We start from the raw sequence: 21,000 nt of genomic DNA on the forward strand, positions 1-21,000 counted from the left end.
CAACAGTAGATTCCACATCCTCCACTCACACTTTCAGGATAACAACAACATGTGTTATTTACACATTTAGTAGTATATAGATTCCTCCTAGAGAGCGGTTTTGCCATACTAATAAAGCGGTGGCTAACACAATAACAGAGGGGTGCAGGAATGAGTCCTAAAACCCAGAAATTAGTCGAGAAAAAGCCAGGACTCAGTCCTCAAACAATCCGAAAACACATTATAAATAAAGCCTTTAAACCATTCTGTCAACCTGATATACATTATTTTACACGTTTAAAGCTTAATATGTGATACGACTCATAACTGACACACACTGAGGTTCAGTTCAACTGAGAACAGCGAGCCTGTGTGTGTGTGTGTGTGTGTGTGTGTGTGTGTCTGTCTGTCTGTCTGTCTGTCTGTCTGTCTGTCTGTCTGTCTGTCTGTCTGTCTGTCTGTCTGTCTGTCTGTCTGTCTGTCTGTCTGTCTGTCTGTGTGTGTGTGTGTGTGTGTGTGTGTGTGTGTGTGTGTGTGTGTGTGTGTGTGTGTGTGTGTGTGTGTGTGTGTGTGTGTGTGTGTGTGTGTGTGTGTGTGTGTGAGTGTGTGTGAGAGAGTGTGTGTAGGTAAAGTAAACACTGAAACACATCACTGCCTGTTGTTTCAGAAAAGGATATATATATATGTGTGTGTGTGTGTGTGTGTGTGTGTGTGTGCGTGTGCGTGTGCGTGTGCGTGCGTGTGCGTGTGCGTGTGTGTGTGTGTGTGTGTGCATTGACTCCACATCCTGACTCTCATCCACACACTGATCCATCTCATGCTGCTACTTCCTGTTTACATTTAAGCTACACACACACTTCACACTTCACACACTGCTGCAAGGGAATCCGATGAAATGAATTGATGTGTCACTGGATTGAAAGACTTATTGCCTAATAAAAAAAGGGGAAATAGACCAGGAGCACCAACAGTTGATTTTATTGGGCTTTTTTTGTTGGTTTTAACTTATTCTTCATTTATTATTTTCTTCAATTTATCTATTTTAATTCTTATTTATAATGTTTTGATTATTCTTTATTTTCTCTGTTTGAGACCAGGCGCATATATAATAATATTTTGTGTTGATAAAGCGTTTAAAGCTGGAGTCTCTCAGTTGTTGAAGGATAAAGTTAAAGGTATTTAAAGAGTTGTTTATTTACATATTGCATTTTATTGTATCAGGCAAGAACACACAGACCCTCCTTACATGGTAATGTTTACACAGCGTTCATCTGTGTGTGTGTGTGTGTGTGTGTGTGTGTGTGTGTGTGTGTGTGTGTGTGTGTGTGTGTGTGTGTGTGTGTGTGTGTGTGTGTGTGTGTGTGTGTGTGTGTGTGTGTGTGTGTGTGTGTGTGTGTGTATTGTGTTGATAGTGTTCCTGCTGCCCTATTTTTTAGTGAGTAAAATATAAATGAATGTTTTATTAAGAAACATAAATCGAAGTCTTAATATCTCCCAGTGAAACCAGCAACAGACACACAAAGGAGCCAGTTAAACAGACAGGAAGTCAGCAGTGGAGACACAGCACCCTCTGGTGGTAAGTCTGCAGCTTACAGTACAAACAAGGAGTGGTAAAAAGTAATTATTAATATCAAATAAAATACACAACCCTTTAAAATATGATTTTACCTTTGTGTTCATTGTTGGTATTAATATAAGAATTGTATTTAAAACACTGGGACACATTACATGGAAGTAACTGTTATATCAATAATATATATTAAACATTAGTAACCAGTGTAAATATAATCCAGAAAAATTAATAATACTAAAATAAAATAAAGCAATTGAGAGGAAAGAAAAGAGAGAGAATAAATAAAGAAGTATAAATAAATACTAATAAAATATACAATAAAAATTAGATTAGTACGAATTTACAACTGCTTAAAGTTACAACATTTGAGGTCAAACAATTAAGTGTAGTATTTGTAAAGCCGCTTCAGATATCTTTGGATTAAATAAGCAGCAGTTTTATTCAGAAATGTGTCTATAAGCTTGATTTCTGTTTCTTTGGTACTTCTGTCAAATAGCCATGTGACAAATTCCAGAGAATACAAATAATGAAAGACAATTGTACAAAAATATAAATAAATAATCTGAATAATCTTAATGATCTAATCTTTTATTATTTGTTGCATTTCATCTCTTCATACATCTGTTTTAACCTTTACATTCATGGAAAGCCAAACTCATGAAATCTCTGTTTCCTTGTGTGAAGTCATGTGACGGATGAACCTGCTGTAAACAAAGAAGCTCCCACCCTGATGAAGGAGACTCAGCAGAAAACATGTGAGGGGTAAAGCATGGCATACTGGAGCTGTGCAACGGGTTTGATTTGATGGAGTTGTTTTCATTCTCTCTTAGAAACTGTCAGGAGTCACATTCACATTATACAACTCCACTGCAGCATTATAACCAACAAGTCCTCCAACTCATACGACCAAATATCTCGTTTGTTCAAGTGCTTAATACGACCTATAATTACGTTTTAAAGTTTTTGACCTCTACTGGTCCCGTTGATTGCAAACGCTCCAGAGGGTCGTTTATTCACAAAGAACCCTCTCTGGAAAATCCTAAATTGTGGAATAGTTTGGCCATTAAAATGCTTTTTATTCAATTTCTAGCTAGAAGTGTATATTGCACTTTTATAATCTACGTCCGGTGGATATGTAGGATCTATAGTTTGATAGATATTACGAAGATGATTTGACGTCTAGCCAAGATAACGTGTATATGGGGCAGCTTCCATGTAAAGTTAGCGTGGGTGAAAACAGTATTTCCGGTCTCAAAGTTTTCATAATAAAACCGGAAGTATTCCCCTCACTGTCAAATGATTACACAGTGATATCTGCATTACTCATCCACTGAAAAACATCAGTTTATCCTTAATTACACAATATTGATTGGTTTAAATTGTGTACAATGCTTTTTTGTTTTTAACATTCGATTCGGAGAAACAAATTTTTTTTTCGGAGTTTAGACACTACAGAGTTTCCGAAGACACTGCACTACCCAGAATCCCCAGCTATCGTTTGGGACTACAACATCCGCCTTGCTTTACAGACCCCGTGATTAGTCCTCAAGCTCTGTGATTGGATGTTGGAGTGGCAGTGTGACAAGGTTACGCCGAGCGTCAAACAGCTCTTTGAAATGGAATGGAACCACGGCAGACCATCCCCCCCCCAGAACTATACATACTGGCTAATGTGTGTTTCGCAACATGTTCTATGGCACGTCTCTACTGGGAATTGTAGTTTTAAAAGACGTTTTTGTATTTCCCACAATTAGAAGTTGCCAGTAATAAACTGTGTACATCCCTGGACTGTTTAAAATATGTTGTGCGGATTTGAAAAGTTGTTCAAATGTTCTCAATAATATTCAAATGCATGCACTTAAGTTGTCAACTTGTATTTTTTTCATCAGCAAAAACACACACAAAGCTCCCTAAAGATACCACAAGTCACTTACATTAAGTTATAAATATGTAGTAAATTAGTAATTTAACAACAAGTTGAAGCCTACTGATTTCTAAAAGTTTGCATAGAGCCTTTAGTCTCATATAAGCTACGTAGATAGAGCGTTGCTTTGAACCATAAACTATTACCAATGCTGACTGTACTCATTCAGGCCATTTTACCATCGGAAAGAGGTTCCACAGGGGTCTATCCTTGGTCCATTCATGTTTACATTAGATGTAACATAAGTCTTTCTAATCAATATTTGAATGTATATTTTTTTGCTGATGCAGACACTTTATCACAACCCTTAAATGTCAACAGCTAAACAGATGTCTGTGAATTATTAAAAAAAAGAAGCTGAATATTTTAACCATCATTTTATATTCATTATTGTGTTGATAGTGTTTCTGGTACCTTATTTTTTAGTTAGTAATATATAAATGAATGTTTTATTCAGCAGTGGAGACACAGCGCCCTCTGGTGGTCAGTCTGCAGCCTACAGTCCAAACACTGATGTAAAAAGTAATTATATTAATATAAAATAAAATACACAACCCTTTAAAATTTGATTTTTCCTGCTTGTTAACTGTTGTGATTAATATAGGAGTTTAAATAAAAACATTGGGACACCTTACATGGACGTAACTGAGGAAAAATAATATATGTATAACTGTTATATTAGTAATATATATTAAACACTAGTAACCAGTGTCAATATGATACAAAAAATACTGAGATAAAATTAAACAATTGAGAGGAAAGAAAAGAGAGAAAAATAAATAAAGAAGTATGAATAAATATTAATAAAATATATAATGAAAATTAGATTAGTACGAATTTAAAAATGTACAAAGTTACAACATTTTAGGTAAAACAAATTAAATAAATGTATAACATAAGAAAATATTTGAAAATAAGAAAATTAAAAAATAAGAAAGTGAATAAATAGAAGTAAACATTTAATAAAACATTTATTAAATAAGTGCTCTTCTGGTTCTGGGGTTGCCTGCTGCATTAATGCTGAGTGATGTGTCGTGCGAACGACAGGAGCCGGCTCGCGCCCACCAACACTATAAATTGACGGGGAAGGGGGTAGCAATAAAGATAACACCATTAAACAGTTACACAACATAACATAATATCGATAGCAGCGTCCCGAGCAACCACCTTGGTAACAATGAAAACGTTGTATAGACACTATTTCCTGAAGTAATCTTCGTAATAACTAGCAAACTAAAGATCATGTACATCCACTGCACATATAATCTGAAATAACTCATATTTCTCGCATCAAATGACATCGAAACGCATTTTAATGGCCAAACTAACTTTAAAATAGGCATTTTACACCGAGAATAAAACGTAGTTCGGCCATGTTTTTTTTTTCTGCAGGGAGAAATGTGAAGATCACGTGACATAGACGCCAGCCATTGGAATGAATGGTGAAAAAAAACGTAGGGATTTTACAATTTCAGAGGCGTTTTTGTAGAAATACTAGAAGTAAACATTTAATAAAACATTTATTAAATAAGTGCTCTTCTGGTCCTGGGGTTGCCTGCTGCATTAATGCTGAGTGATGTGTCGTGCGAACGACAGGAGCCGGCTCGCGCCCACCAACACTATAAGTTGACGGGGAAGAGGGTAGCAATAAAGACAACACCATTAAACAGTTACACAACATAACAGAAATAATATCGATAGCAGCGTCCCTAGCAACCACCTTGGTAACAATGAAAACGTTGTATAGACACTATTTCCTGAAGTAATCTTCGTAATAACTAGCAAACTAAAGATCATGTACATCCACTGCACATATAATCTGAAATAACTCATATTTCTCGCATCAAATGACATCGAAACGCATTTTAATGGCCAAACTAACTTTAAAATAGGCATTTTACACCGAGAATAAAACGTAGTTCGGCCATGTTTTTTTTTTCTGCAGGGAGAAATGTGAAGATCACGTGACATAGACGCCAGCCATTGGAATGAATGGTGAAAAAAAACGTAGGGATTTTACAATTTCAGAGGCGTTTTTGTAGAAATACTACGTCCTACGTTGTGGACCAACGTAGTTATTACACGTTGTTTTGTGAGACTGGGTTGACATAACACACAAGGGGACAGGTAATAGCCGGAAAAGCATGACATGGGACCTTAAATGTAAATTGGATTATGTAAGCTTTGTATATGAATATGTGATGCCTGGTGCTAGGCCATGTGCTGTCCCTTACTTGTTATTCTTGAATGTTAAAAATGTATCAAATCCTACAATTGAGTTGAAAATGTGTGCATGCCTAAGTGAGTCTTGTAAGTGAATAATCTTTGAAGTTGTTGGTTGCTTCTTCATGCATCATTATTATCTGAATATCTTTCATAACAAACTGATATATGGTTTAAGTATTTCAAGTTTTGAGGGGTTTTGCAATGAAAACAAAGAACGTAAAAAAGACACCTAAAACATGTGCTCTTCCAGACTGTTGTGTTTGTGTGACTCTAAACATAAATACTGTATACTCCAACTCTTATGGAGAATCATACCGCTTACAATCACAAGGGAGTACAAGTAGAAATAAAACATTGAGTTCAAAGGTACTGCAATAAAAAAGATTATAACAGGGCTAAGATGAATACTTAGTTCTGATTGGTCAGTTGGACATTCTGCACGCGATTAAAAACAAAGTCCAATGATAGTGAGAGCTGTAAAGCTTCAATGAATAAAAGCTCATCGAAACACACATTTGACTTTAATGTCATGGAGAAGTTTTACTAAAATAGTGTTAAATTAGTGACATTTATATTTCCAACAATCTTCTGCCTGTCAATATTTAAGTTTAGATTGAACACTGGTCAGATGATCACACAGAGGAAACAAATGGGTCAAAAACATTTTTGAGTCAGAACTTGAAAGTCTTCCAGATTCTGAAGTTCATCTTGCCAATATATCTGCTGGTCATAAAAACAGATGACTGCATTTATAACTATCAATGATTAACTAGTGAAAGAGATAAGAGGCATTGAAAGCTAATTCTGACATTGTCGAAGAGAGCCTCGACACCAGTACACGGTGGGAGATCTTCATCTAACAGTGAGAGGCAAACCGAGGGGAAGAAAAAGGATAGCAGCTCTTCTTCAAGTTTCCTGAGCTGCCATGTGTGTTCAGAGACTTTCAGAGATCCTGTGTCTCTGAGCTGTAACCACAGCTTCTGTTCGAGCTGCCTGCAGACATTCTGGGAACAAAGTAAGAACACAAACTGTCCACTTCAAACTTTTATATATGAACATTTTCCTTTTTATCCTACGTTGTTGTTTTTTAAACAACCCACTCTCTTCAGTCTGCGTACAACTGACACGACTTAATACATTGTAAATGCGTGCAATAGATACGTAGAAGTCCGATTTTGCCTGCATAATGGTACGCTAACCATTCCCATTGAGTTCTGAGGCCGAGTTTTGCGTGCATATGATACGCCCAACTCGGTATCACGGCAAGATGTGAACATGTGACGATTTCCCATGCTGGGAGACGTGAAGATGTCACGTTTTTTCGTCCCTTCAAACGTGACAGTTACACGCAGAGGCGCGAGAAGGTATTTGGAGTGGGGGTGCTGAGGTGCTGTCCGATGTGCTAATAGAGTGGCGAAGTCACGCCCATCTACTTCCGCTCCATGGGACCTTATTTCGGAAAAATAATGTATTGAAGTCAATGGAGAGAGAAAACGTATCTTTCGATCCCGTTTGAATTGTGCCATGAATTACACATATGATGTCTGTCAATCTTAAAAAATCATTTCCATGTAAAAAAAAAGTCACAGTTTGTCGTAAAACTGTTGAAATATAAGACTATGAAAAATACGCAACTAGAAAGACTACAAATCCCAGTAAGTGATGTCACAATTGTTTTCCTCCACTAAGAGATAGCTAAGATCAGCGCAATATAGATATAATCTATCTATATGGCGCTGGCTAAGATAAGATAACTTCAACAAGATGCCTGTGTGCTTAGTACCAGGTTGTTATCATACCAGCAATGGGTCTTGCTCGTTCTTTCGCTTCCCGTTTGATGAAAGGACCAGGAGTGGCTGGATCAAGTTAGCTACCTAGCTAGTAGCTAGCACGTTAGTTAGCATTACAGCCTTGTCATTTTTATTAGCCTTAATATGAAGTAACATTAAGTAACCCAAAATGTTAAACAGTAAGAGTAGTAGTCATATTTCGTGAACCCTTTGAAGAGTACTGTCACCGGTGTGATCATTCTATAATACACAATTTAAGCCCGGGGGAGAAATGCTAACGCTAACGCTAGCATTGGCGATCGCCGATCTTTTCTACTTCATGCTATCTATACAAATGGTTGCAGAGCTCTCAAGTCTCACGCATTTGGCGTGAGACACACGCATTTCACTCCATTCACACGCTCACACCCCACACATTGTATTTCTCACGCAGAGATTTCTTTCCAGGGTACCGCCCACCAAGTTGCGCCGCAATTTTGTAAACAAACTAGGCTTGTTTGAGATGCGTGCACTCCACTAGCACCCCACCCCCCGTTGACATTCGCGATACAGAGGGCTTCATACTCCACTAGCTAAACAAAATAATGTATTATATAGTTTAAAATTATCATTTGAATAATAATATAAAATATAAAATATAATCTCAGGCATAATTAAATGAAATAAATATATATAAAATAAAAATAAAATAAATTTGCAGATAGGGGAGCTCCGCAACGCCTGCCTGCCGCTAGGGGGTGCTGCAGCGCCCTCAGCACCCCCTTTCTCTCGTAACCTTTCTGGTTACACGGTATTGTTAACATGGCCCAACCAGTGGAGAAATACCCGGAAATGCCAAGCAAATGCCCCACCCCGACGGTCGGTTGTTATTGTCAATATTAATAAAATTATTATTTATTTTTTAATAGTCACACTCGATTTCGCCGATTTTCTTGTTGCCCCAGCTGGTCGACACCTCTTTTAGCAGAAACAAAGGCTACATTTATGTACTAAATCGATGTTAATCCATGTGTGTGGATGTGGAATTAACGAATGTGACCAGCGTTTCCGCCAGGGGGACGTCTGGCCGTCATTTGACGCCCTTATTCAGCTCGGAACGCCCTGAACTCGAGCCGAGGGCGTCCAAAAAAAAAAAAAAAGATTAGACAGAGGATCGAGTTTTTATCGCTTGAAATGACGAAAAGGAAAAAGGACAACGACATCCCTCTGTTGGAGGGGCAAAGGAGTTTGGTGGGATTCTTTTCGCCGCCAGCAAAGTGTGTTCCTGTGACAGAAAGTGTACTGCCAGCGAGCCTTGACGGGAGGGTGCTAGTGGAGCACGCGCGCGAACTGCGAGCGCCAGAGCCTCGCAGCGGCGAAACTGGGGCTCCGTGGTAAACTGTGGTAATATGAAGAGCCGTTTAGGAGCCGAAAGAGCCGACTCTTCTTAGTGAGCCGAGCCAAATGATCCGGCTCACTAAAAAGAGCCGGAATTCCCATCACTAATACGTAAAAAGATAGTATCTATAAGGGACGACTCAATTCAAAATTCAAGTCACGTGACACAACGTGACGTCACTCGGGGTGGACGCCCTCTCAGCCCTGGTCTGGCGGAAACACTGGACGTGACGTTGTGCAATTGCGTTGCCAGGCAACAGCTTGTGTTCATGTTAATTTACAAACGCTTCAACTAGAACCCTAGTTATATTTAAAAACATTATAGAAGGCCTCACAAAATACTTTAATGTAAATTAAAATTAAAATCTGAAGGAATGTGTGTATAACAAAACGTCCGTCATAAAAAAATACCGGAAACAGTCGTTGGCAAGATCCTCAGCTCGGTGATTGGATGGTTTAGCTGCAATGCAAGTTGAGATATGGTGTTTATGCGATGCGAAATCCGAAAACATAAAAAATAAATAATAATAATACTTTATTCCGAGTGTGCTTGCTTTTCTCTTTGGAAGTCATCACATAACGGAATTGTAATACACGGTTCGGCTGCATTAAATATTACATATCTGCCGTAGTTCTCTATTTATAGAGCCCTAATGAGAAGACTTCTGGACCATCAGGAAGAACTGCCGCCAAAACTGAAAACGTGACGTGGATCATAAATATATCAGCAATTAAACAACATCTTACATTTCTTTTCACACAATACGTCTCCTTGCAGTATCAACACTAATTCGGCTGACTTTTATATTTTATCCAATTGGTAGATAGGCTATATTTACATTATAACGGTGCACAGCTGAGAGAAAGGCACACCTAGTGGTTAAAGCACGTTATTGAATTGTATTATTTGTATTATTAGATATTAATAGGAGGATGTGCAAAACAGACAAACTAATAAGGCTTTATTTAAACATTAAAGAAGACTTTAGTTTAAGGCAGGGGTCTGCAACCTTTTTGACCAAAAGAGCCATTTTGCTCCTTTTTCCAAAACATTTTTTTGTCTGGAGACGCAAAACATATTTCATAGCTTGATAGCTAATAAAGTTGTATTTATTGTTATATCAGACAAAAACTACAGGTTTTTTGCATTTATTAGGCTATTTATTACATTATATAAAACTGTTAACCTCTAATAAGAAACAAAGAACTCCTATAAGGAGAATTAAAAATAATACACAGGCCTACTTTAAAATAAATTAAACACAGCACTTGGGGAGTCCTCTGCACATTTGAAGGAAAAAAAAATATTATTAAAATGGGCCCACTTTGAAATAAATAAAACATATAGCTGCACCCTAAAAAGAGTTAAGATTAGGTAGGTAAGAATGGAGAAACCAGCTCGAGTGCGCTTGAATTTGAAAATACACAACCGGAAAAAATATGCCTCTTCCTTCAGACTTTCTTACAGATTCCCTCCTCCAACACACACGAACGTGTATCATCAATGAGGCCACGAGATAAGTTTGTGCACAGATGGAAGGCTGACAGGCAGGTAGGCCATCCAGTTACTTTAGCCGGGCCGGCTCAGATGATTGGTCGTGCTTTTTACAGTACTACGGCTTCCAGAGATTAATTTTTGTATGTATTTATTGTCAAAGCATTTAATATATTCATTGCTATCGGGACGTTAAGAGCATTCCATGGAATATAACAACAAGTGTTTTCTGAAATAAATGACCCCATTGAATTATGACTGAAGATTGTCAGCTGTCTTCCTCTCCCGTGTGGTTCCTCGATACGTAAAGGCTGCAGCACCGTTGACAACTTCTCTCTACATATCAAACATACCGGTAAACCAGCATCGCTTGCTGTGAAAGCATATAACTCTGTCCACACAGAATTCAATTCCTGTGTTCCTCCGCTACTTTTCTTTGAGTTATCCATAGTTCGCTCATCGAGCCGGGGTTCAGGTTATTCACCCGCAGGAAAAGGCGCTCGCGCGGGACCGTAGCAGGATGTGACGCATATTTTAGTCGACCTAATTAAAACCGTTTTGTTTTTTATTTATCTGTCACAGCATCAGCTCAAAATAAAAGATACGAAACATTTTCAACCATGCAACAAAATATAAATAGTCCTACAAATACTTTTATTTTATTTCCTTCTTATTTTTGTCTAAACTCAAGGGAGACAGAGCAGAGGGCTTAAAGGGCCGCATGCGGCCCGTGGGCCGCGGGTTGCCGACCCCTGGGTTAAGGTCTTCTTTTGAATAAGAAAAAAGCTTTGGGGGTATCTACAGATACATAGTAAGCCTGACAAAGTACTTATATATTGCTTTCCTGCAATGTTAACTATGTTCATGCACTTATTTTAACTGATATTATGCATATTTATTAAACTCTTATAAGATGTATGTAGATAGTATAAGAAATGTGCAGAGTTTGACAGTTTAATAGTGGAGGTACACACATATTGATAGATGTCTTGTAATGCCCTTTTGAGGAGCCTGTGACCCAAGTGTTTCATTCATTGCATAACTACACCGTAGTTGTGTATATGATATGTATATAAACCTTTGAAAATCTTGAAAGGGATGTGCAAAATAGTCATTATGTAAAGTTTTTAATTAACTATTAGTAGAGAATAACGAGTAATAAATATACTTTATAGAGATCTGCAGATAAATGTTTGTCTTTTCAAGCACCAACTATCAAATATCTCTCCTGATTGTTGGCACTTGACAATCACCTTCACTGAATTAAAGTCTGATTTAAGGGTTGTTTATATTTCACATCATTAATCAGAATCTGCAAAGTAACGAAAATAAATGTAGTGGAGTAAAAATACCAGGTTAACCTCTGAATTGTAGTGGAGTAGAATTACAAAGTGACAATGAGCTGTCATGTGGGTATATATTAACGCTGCCCATTATGGATACAAGCGATTTTCACCCATTTAGTAATTATATGTTTTAAATTTGTACACACCAATTTGTTTCCTATCGCCTAAACCTCCAGGGGTGTACACAGTTTAATACTGTCAACTTCTGTAGTTCTGGGGGGGCGTTCGAGTCAAGTTTTGGATAGTCTGCCGTGGTTTCGTTCCATTACAAAGAGCTGTTTGACGCTCGGCGTAACCTTGGCGCACTATGGAAAGCCAAAAGTGCCATAATACGGGGGTGAAAAAACGCGCGAACATACGGGGAGGTCCGTTTTTTCGCGCGAAAAAACGGGCCAATATACGTGCGAATGTTCGCGCGGTTTTTTATATGATAATGAGCCCCTCCTTCTGATTTCCTTAGCCAATAAGTTCAAAGTGTCTGTAACCAATCAGTGAAGGGTAAAGCCAGACCAAAACAATCTGTAGATGAAAAGTTCCTGACATGGTGAGGCTGTGCTGTAAATTGTGCATTATTCCAGATTCAGTGGACTAAGTATTAATTTGCCTTTGAATATAATAAATATATCAATCAATATATCAATATAACCTGCCTTCATTGTTTTTTTTTTAAATAAAATGGCATTACCCTTTTCCTTAAACCTCTGGAGTGTGAAGTGAAGGTATTTTCTCAATTTTTAGATGTCTCCTTAAATCCACTTTTAAATGTACTTCTTATAACATGGCATGGTGTTACATGTCAAAATGTTCAGTAGTCTCTGGTGTTGCTAGAAATGCAAATTCACTCACCTTAGAGCACTGTCTTATGAGAAACCTAGCTTAGAAATCCGATTTTTGGAAAACTTCAAAACTGTTGTGAAACACATATGTACTCATGTCATCCATTTTTTTTGGTGTTTCAGATTTTGTTCACCAAAGTCTTTGGTTCACAAAAGTAGTGAAATATATCAATTACACTATAAGCCTATATAAAAGTGTTGTTCATGTCTAAAATGAAAATGTGTAAATTATAATTTAGAGTAAAATATTTCCATCCCTCTACTTTCACCACAGAAAAGTTACATCAGGACTGAATAATGACTTCATATTCCATACCAAGGTTTATGTGATGTGTACAAATACAAATTCAGCATTTCAACTTTATTTTTCAACCAACTATTTATGTTAACATATGAAACTGTAAAATCTCAATATTTCCAATATCAGAACTTTTTCAACCAACTATTCATTATAAATGTAAAGACAGGGGGTCTTTGTCCATGGTCTTTGTCTGTCTTCCAAGACAGTGGGTCTGGCTGCTGTGTAGGTGGGGCTGATGGTGCATGGCCTGCTGGTGGCTGTGTCGGAGGGAGGTAGGTGGGATTGTCCCGGGTTGATGCTGGTGGCTGGATTGGAGGTACGTCTGCTAGGCGAGACTTCTTTGCTGGCTGGGTTGATCGCGATGGCTGTGGTGGAGGCCTTTGTACCGAGGTGTATCTTGATCTTGTGGCAGGGACAGATGGAGGCCGCTGTAGTGATGCTGGTCCTTTGGTCCTCGGTGGTGATGGCTCTGGTGAAGGCCCTTGAGCAACGGTAGATCTTGACCTTGGTGCAGGCACAGATGGAGGTTCTTTCTCCTAGGCCCAGGCAGCTGTGAAATCTGAAAGAAATATAGGACAATAATTACTACTAAGTTCATTCAAATAAAGTTCAAGTGGAATGTTTCTAAAGCACAAATAACAATGCACAACTAAAAATAAAATGGAGAGGCGGGACAGGAGTCTCTCTCTTACACAGGTATTTTCCAGTTATTTCCCATTCAATATAAAGTCACAGACACAAATATAACTACATCTATAGGTGTGTATGTGTGGGACGAATACAAGTTGATGTTATTCATCTACACATGTTACCTCACTTTTACACACAGAAATCACTTTTACACAGAGTAAACGTTTACTAACGGAGAGTCTATTTTGTCACAAGAGAAAGTTCATGACTATCGATAAGAATACAAACAATACCTATGTGGGATTCACCATCAAAAAGTTTGTTCTCTTTTATCCTCCTAATGACACGCTCTACATGAACCCTCAGTCTGGCAATGGCCTGTGTCTCCCTCACCTCATAGGCTGGCATTTGCTTCTGCTTTGACAGAAAAGGTGGGCAGTACACCTTGCATTTGCAGCAATCGCTGATCAGGAAGCTCTTATCTACCATCACTGCTATGTTTTCAGTCAACAACGCAGCTATTCCAGATTGTTTGAAAATCTCCTTGTCGCTGACAGAACCACCATACAGACTGGAAACAAATGTCACTGCACCATGTGGGGCTATGCCAACCAGGGCTTTCATGGTGCAGTGAGATTTCTATGTAGAATACATTTCACTTTGGAGGAGGAGTGAGGATGGTGTTTGACACCTCAGCTCTGTGCAATCCAGGATCACCTGTGTGTCTGGGAAATCTTTGAATGCCTCTGGGAGGTGGGCTTGAACTTCTGCAGGTGTAAGCCAGATGCACTGTGACCCCAATAAAGTTGTAAGAAAACTTGTCCATGTTGCAATGATGCGGCTCACAGAGGACTGGTGTACGTTGAAGCGGTTTGCAAGGTCCCTCTCTTTCAAACCCACCGACAGGAAGCATAGAAAAAGGAAGAACTCGTCAATTGGCTGAAGCAGCTGTCTCTGGAAGATAAAAACAAAAAAAGGTTACTATATTAATGTCATGAGTGTAGCACACTATGGGAAAAACATTAAGTTGTTTTAGTTCTCTGATGTATTCAAAAAGGATTGAGTACTTTAGCCTTTTAGCCTACACAAAAGCAATGAAATGTCGGAGAGACATTTTCCCTTCAGTTTGTGTTTAGATTGTGTGTTAAAAGAAACGTAACCTACCGTTGATGGACGTGCGTGTGTAACCACTTCTTCATTACTCTTGGCAGTTGATATCGCTCTAGTAACACAAACCATTTAATGAATTGAAGGCTCAATTAAAAACCAGAAGGCCATCAGGTGGTTATAGCTCGGGAATCTGTACACAAAAGACACATGTCAGTCATTAATTGACAGTAAATACAATCGTGTTAACTGTAACACATGGGCTAATGCTTTCCTCTTGTTTGCTATAATACATTACAATTCAAATAGACTGAGTAAGAAGGCACTAGGTGCAGGTATAGTAATCTACAGCAGTAAAATGTAGCAACTACATTAGCAGCAGTAATAATAATCTAAAACATACAGGGAACATTTTACACACAATGACTACGTTTACTCTTCATTCTTACGTGTGCAACTGGGGGAAACGCAGTGGATATTGACATACTTTTACTTTGGTAAGGTTTTGAAGATTTCCACTTGTAGTAAAATATTATCAGTATGTTGTTAGTATTAATATGTTTTACTCCACCACATTTAGTTAACCTTCATAGTTTCTAGTTACTTTTTATATATGAAAACACAGGATTTATGATTCTACATGTTCAGTTCAGGAGTATTTTAAAACCATAGTATTTGTACTTATACTTCAGTTAAGTTGAGTACTTATTCCAACACTGCATGCATATAGTCAGCGGTCACACGGCAGGTAAACAGGATTCTTTATAAGCTAACCCATCTCAAAAACTTGGATAGAATTTAGCCAAAACATTACCTTGTATAGAATCGGATGTTGTCGTCGGAGCCAGCAAACCTCTGTTAGCAAAACTCTCGCTGGACTCTTAACTCCTGCAGTTGCTTCTGCAGATCCTCCACTGTTTTGGAGTTGTCTTCTGCAGCTTGAGAGGACATGTCCAGTGAAGCTGCTTCTGGGTCTATCCGCCTCATGCTGTCCCGCACTCTGCGTCTCTGTATCCACATCTGCTGGGCCTGCAGCTGTGCCCTGACAGATTCAGGGCCAATCTGGTTATTCCCAGCCACTATCTCCTTGATGAGGTCGTCTAGTGTAGCATCTGAGATGGTGGAGTATGTCCCAGAGCGCAGCATGTGGAACTGCCTGAAAAATAAACATGTTTTAAATATATGAGACCTACGGTATTCAGATTTACTTTACAACATGCATAGTGTAACATGGCTACAACCCCTCCTTGGGATGTTTACAATAAATTGAGACAAGATGGCACTTCCAATGTTGAAGACATTGCTACATACCTCAATCGCCGTCTCACTGTGCGCAGAGATACTTTTAATATCTGTGCCATCTTTGTTGCTGTAAAACCACAGCTCCTCAAAAAAGAGATTTGCTCTCTGGAAATGCTGAATTGTGGGGGACCTCGACCACCCAACAAAATGAGTGGGGCGTGGTAGCCAGAATGACCTGCAACAACAGCAAAACATTAGATTACATTTATTGTCATTGTTGTAAAAGCAACGCATTTATGCCGTTGTGCCAGAAACGCACACAATGCGTCTATTTTATTGTCATTGCCCAGCCTAAAGATACTTTAAAAAAAAATGAAATGCAGTTTGGCATTAAACCAGTGGACATGCAATACACTATAGTTGTAGTATACAGTAAGAACAAAAGCATAAATGTGTATGGGCATAGAGATACATAGTTGCAGTCTGTGTCTTCCAACCCTGAAGACAGAGACTCCCCCTCTGGCACCCTTTCAATGTCCTCATTCACACGTTTGATGATACGTGGTGTACTACAGATGGCCAGACTGCCCTCGACGGGGGAGGGGGAATAGCGTCTCCTCTACTGTGGCAGGATATAAAGGTGGAATTTGGAGTACAGTTTTAAGTGGACAACTCGAGACTCAGAGCGTCTCACCAGAATGTTGTAATTAATAGCTGGCAACTACAGATTAAAAAAGGTGTTTATATTGGTATTACCCATATTTAAAACAAATAATTACTTTAAAATGTATTGGCCTGTTGGACACTTAGTACTCAACAATACTAGCACTGGTTTATCAACGAAAGCCTATGCTAAAGTGAACAATTATCACATCGACCTACCTTGTTGTGCGGGTGTGGTAGGCCAAGATCTCCGGACTTCAAGTATATATTCCCGAAGGTCCTGAAGTAAAAGATCAGCTGTAGGGACGTTAATTAGCCTGCCCCGTGACCACTCGAGGCTCCTTTCCATGGTTTCTAACCTGCCAGTAAACGGTTTGGTGAAATAGGGGAGAAGACAGAATTTGTAAGTGTGAAAGATCTCACACAACCTCAGTTTACGTTACATGCAAAAACAAACTACATTCCTTTGTGTTGGTAGTAGCGATAGGCTTGGCCCTTACCTCGTTACTGTGGATTGTAACACGGCATGACCGGCATCATCTGTTTGGAGAAGTCTTGTGCAGTCATTTATTGTCCTTTTGCAACGCAAGATGAAGTTTCTCGTGGACATTTTTCCGGCTGCTGCTACTGCTGCTGCATGCTTATAGAGAGGCGAAGTCCCTCCCTTTCCGGTTGAGCTCCATGGGACCTTATTTCGGAAAAGGTATGTATTGAAGTCAATGGAGAGAGAAAGATTATCTTTCGATCCCGTTTGAATTGAACCACAAATTACACATATGATTTTTGTCAATTTAAAAGATAATTTTGCAAGTCAAAAAAATTGAAATGTGTCGTAAAACTGTGAAGTAACACTTTTTTTTTGCCTGAAACCAGTCAATGACCTACATCTCCCGTCGCGCACCACACACCAAGACGGCCGTCACGTTGGCACATTTCACTTCTTTCTAGTTGCGTATTTTTCATAGTCTTATATTTCAACAGTTTTACGACAAACTGAGTTTTTTGACATGGAAGTGATTGTTTAAGATGACAAACATCATAAGTGTAATTCGTGGCACAATTCAAACGGGATCAAAAGATACGTTTTCTCTCAAGATATATTGCCTGATCTTTTCCCTAACAGCCCTGATACCGAAAATTCATGGTATTTTTCTTTCTTCAGTGTCTGGAAAAGCACAATTATGTTGTTTTTCCGGTTTTGTAGACAACGAAAAAAGTAAACAATCCTTCCTTTCTAAAACAGAACAAAGAACACAAAAATGATGCAATGTGCAATTGCAATTGCACTGAAGAGAAACATTCGAATTCAATTTTTTTTTTTTTTATAAATTAATACATCTGAGGCTGATCAATTCCCATTTATTTGAAACACGAACGCAGGCGACAGGCTACCACCTTAAACAACTGGAGAACAGACAGCTGTTGCCAAGCAGTTGGGACAATTAAGGTGAAGCAGACCTTGGAATACTTTGCATTTATACAAAGATTGTAAGTGAATGAAAAGAGATAACACAAAAAAACGTTTCCTTTCCGAGACTCGAGCCCGGCCCTCCCGGATATTAGACCCTTTGACCGTTAGTCTACAAGCAGATAGTGGATAGATTTAGTTTGAAAGATATAACTGGAGTCCACCCACGCAGCGTCGAAGTGCGCATATTTTAGATATTTAATCATATATTTTCTAATATAAGGGGTAGAAATATGATTCAGATAACCGCATAAATATGTGGGCACATTTTCAATGTATATTGTCTTGTATAAATTAAGTTATACTCTCGAAGGCATGTTTATGTTAAATATTGTATATCATTACAAACAGCAGAGGGCAGTATAGGACACGGAAAGGCCTCAGTGGGCATGCCGTAAAAGGGAATGTGTTGCTGAGCGCATGCCGTAAAGTAAGTATTGTTATTATGTGTCTGCCGCAGACTTGGCATTCTGGCTGGAACGGCAACAACGTTCCCTCTGCTTCATTCATTTCTCCTGTTCAACAGGTTAGTAGTGTGTACAAAGATTATGTCATATTTCGATCTAAGAAGTGTGTTTGAAACTGTTCTTTATGTGTAGTTTAATGTCATTCTGTCAGCTAGTTCGGCTCCACTACAGTGGCTAATGGCGTCCGCTAGCTTCTTTGTTCTTCTATGTTACTAGGTGTATGACTCCCGTGCAGTAGTTTGGCTTACATTTCAAGTGTATTCTGCTTGTATAAATATGTGAAATGCTGGTCTGAGTTCATAATTGTTCATATTATTGAAATTCTAATAGCGCGCTAATGCTATGCTAATATTGTGCCTATCAGTGTACAACAGAGCCAGGTTAAAGTGAGTACAGTCAACCGGGTTGTGTGTGTTATCACTGTATTATATACTGGAAATGAAGAAGGCTTTAATCCTTCATAAAAGTCATAATATGGCATGTGGATTTATTTCCATTTTTGATTAGAGAAAAATACGTCATACAGTTATTTTGATTTGCTAAATGTAAAGGTATGTTTTTTTTCCTTCAGATTTCACAGCTGCCTGGGCCTAGTGGCCCAGAGGCGGCGTTTATCCAGCAGCCAGAACCTTCATCTGTGCCGGCCCCCAGGTCAAAATCTACCGTGGCTCAAAGACCTCCACCACAGCCATCACCACCAATGACCAGAGGACCAGCATCCCTACAGCGGCCTCCACCTCCATCTGTGCCTGCCACAAGATTAAGATACACCTCGGTACAAAGGCGTCCACCACAGCCATCACCACCAAGGACCCGAGGACCAGAGGACCAGCATCCCTACAGCGGCCTCCACCTCCATCTGTGCCTGCCACAAGATTAAGATACACCTCGATACAAAGGTCTCCACCACAGCCATCACGATCAACCCAGCCAGCAAAGAAGTCTCGCCTAGCACACGTACCTCCCATCCAGCCACCAGCATCAACCCGGGACAATCCCAGCATCAACCCGGGACAATCCCACCTACCTCCCTCCGACACAGCCACCAGCAGGCCATGCACCATCAGCCCCACCTACACAGCAGCCAGACCCACTGTCTTGGAAGACAGACAAAGACCATGGACAAAGACCCCCTGTCTTTACATTTATAATGAATAGTTGGTTGAAAAAGTTCTGATATTGGAAATATTGAGATTTTACAGTTTCATATGTTAACATAAATAGTTGGTTGAAAAATAAAGTTGAAATGCTGAATTTGTATTTGTACACATCACATAAACCTTGGTATGGAATATGAAGTCATTATTCAGTCCTGATGTAACTTTTCTGTGGTGAAAGTAGAGGGATGGAAATATTTTACTCTAAATGATAATTTACACATTTTCATTTTAGACATGAACAACACTTTTATATAGGCTTATAGTGTAATTGATATATTTCACTACTTTTGTGAACCAAAGACTTTGGTGAACAAAATCTGAAACACCAAAAAAAATGGATGACATGAGTACATATGTGTTTCACAACAGTTTTGAAGTTTTCCAAAAATCGGATTTCTAAGCTAGGTTTCTCATAAGACAGTGCTCTAAGGTGAGTGAATTTGCATTTCTAGCAACACCAGAGACTACTGAACATTTTGACATGTAACACCATGCCATGTTATAAGAAGTACATTTAAAAGTGGATTTAAGGAGACATCTAAAAATTGAGAAAATACCTTCACTTCACACTCCAGAGGTTTAAGGAAAAGGGTAATGCCATTTTATTTAAAAAAAACAATGAAGGCAGGTTATATTGATATATTGATTGATATATTTATTATATTCAAAGGCAAATTAATAATTAGTCCCCTGAATCTGGAATAATGCACAATTTACAGCACAGCCTCACCATGTCAGGAACTTTTCATCTACAGATTGTTTTGGTCTGGCTTTACCCTTCACTGATTGGTTACAGACACTTTGAACTTATTGGCTAAGGAAATCAGAAGGAGGGGCTCATTATCATATAAAAAACCGCGCGAACATTCGCACGTATATTGGCCCGTTTTTTCGCGCGAAAAAACGGACCTCCCCGTATGTTCGCGCGTTTTTTCGCGCGAAAAAACGGACCTCCCCGTATGTTCGCGCGTTTTTTCACCCCCGTATTATGGCACTTTTGGCTTTCCATAGCAACTGGCCGCACAGGCTGGTATGTATGAATTTCCCCATAGATAACTTTTCATTCAATAAACTTAAGTATTCACAAGTCATTTTGAACCTCTTTCCAGGGGTGCCATAAACATTCTCCCTTCCTGGTGGGCTCTGTGGCAGTGCCTAGCTGTAAAAGTTGGGGCGCCGTAACCACTCTCCCCACCTCTGGTCATCATTCCCCCCCCCCTTCCTGCTGTTTTGGCTCGGCGAGCTTTCGCACCGTGCTCTCGCGTCGTAGAATTGACAGGCCCTGTCTACTCCGTGTTGGACTGTCACGGAATAGCAAGGACACTTATTGTTTTAGTTGATTCCTTTTGATTATCTGTTTGTTTTGTACATCCAATGTTTGGAGTACATTTATAATATTTTGTTGTGTGATTTTGT

General features: G+C 39.0%; 2 protein-coding genes and 1 long non-coding RNA gene across 6 annotated transcripts in view; 2 read left to right on the top strand and 1 right to left on the bottom strand.

The window, feature by feature from the left end:
• Nucleotides 1-21,000, top strand: part of nav3 (neuron navigator 3) — a 228,920-nt gene that overhangs the window by 124,254 nt on the left and 83,666 nt on the right. The window lies entirely within an intron of this gene.
• Nucleotides 1,477-3,935, top strand: LOC307021905. The gene is made up of 3 exons (XR_013803268.1): nucleotides 1,477-1,555; nucleotides 2,237-2,307; nucleotides 2,999-3,935. It is a non-coding gene; the product is annotated as an uncharacterized lncRNA (long non-coding RNA).
• Nucleotides 12,908-17,537, bottom strand: LOC307021898 (uncharacterized protein). Of its 4 annotated transcripts, none has more exons than XR_013803263.1 (7): nucleotides 16,990-17,537; nucleotides 16,709-16,848; nucleotides 15,896-16,061; nucleotides 15,399-15,740; nucleotides 14,642-14,777; nucleotides 14,324-14,431; nucleotides 12,908-13,406 (listed from the first exon to the last, which is right to left on the bottom strand). XR_013803263.1 is itself a non-coding variant. In XM_079654424.1 (5 exons), the coding sequence occupies exons 1-4, from the start codon at nucleotides 17,097-17,099 to the stop codon at nucleotides 15,443-15,445; spliced, it is 714 nt and encodes a 237-aa protein (XP_079510550.1). In that variant the 5' UTR covers nucleotides 17,100-17,537; the 3' UTR covers nucleotides 14,603-14,777; nucleotides 15,399-15,442. The 4 variants fall into 4 exon arrangements, 1 of the variants encoding a protein (XP_079510550.1); XR_013803264.1 differs by having other exon boundaries at nucleotides 12,909-13,406; nucleotides 14,378-14,431; XR_013803265.1 differs by having other exon boundaries at nucleotides 12,913-13,406; nucleotides 14,195-14,431.

The sequence above is a fragment of the Notothenia rossii genome (assembly GCF_949606895.1).
Source record: "Notothenia rossii genome assembly, chromosome: 10".
In the NCBI taxonomy this organism is placed as follows: domain Eukaryota; kingdom Metazoa; phylum Chordata; class Actinopteri; order Perciformes; family Nototheniidae; genus Notothenia; species Notothenia rossii.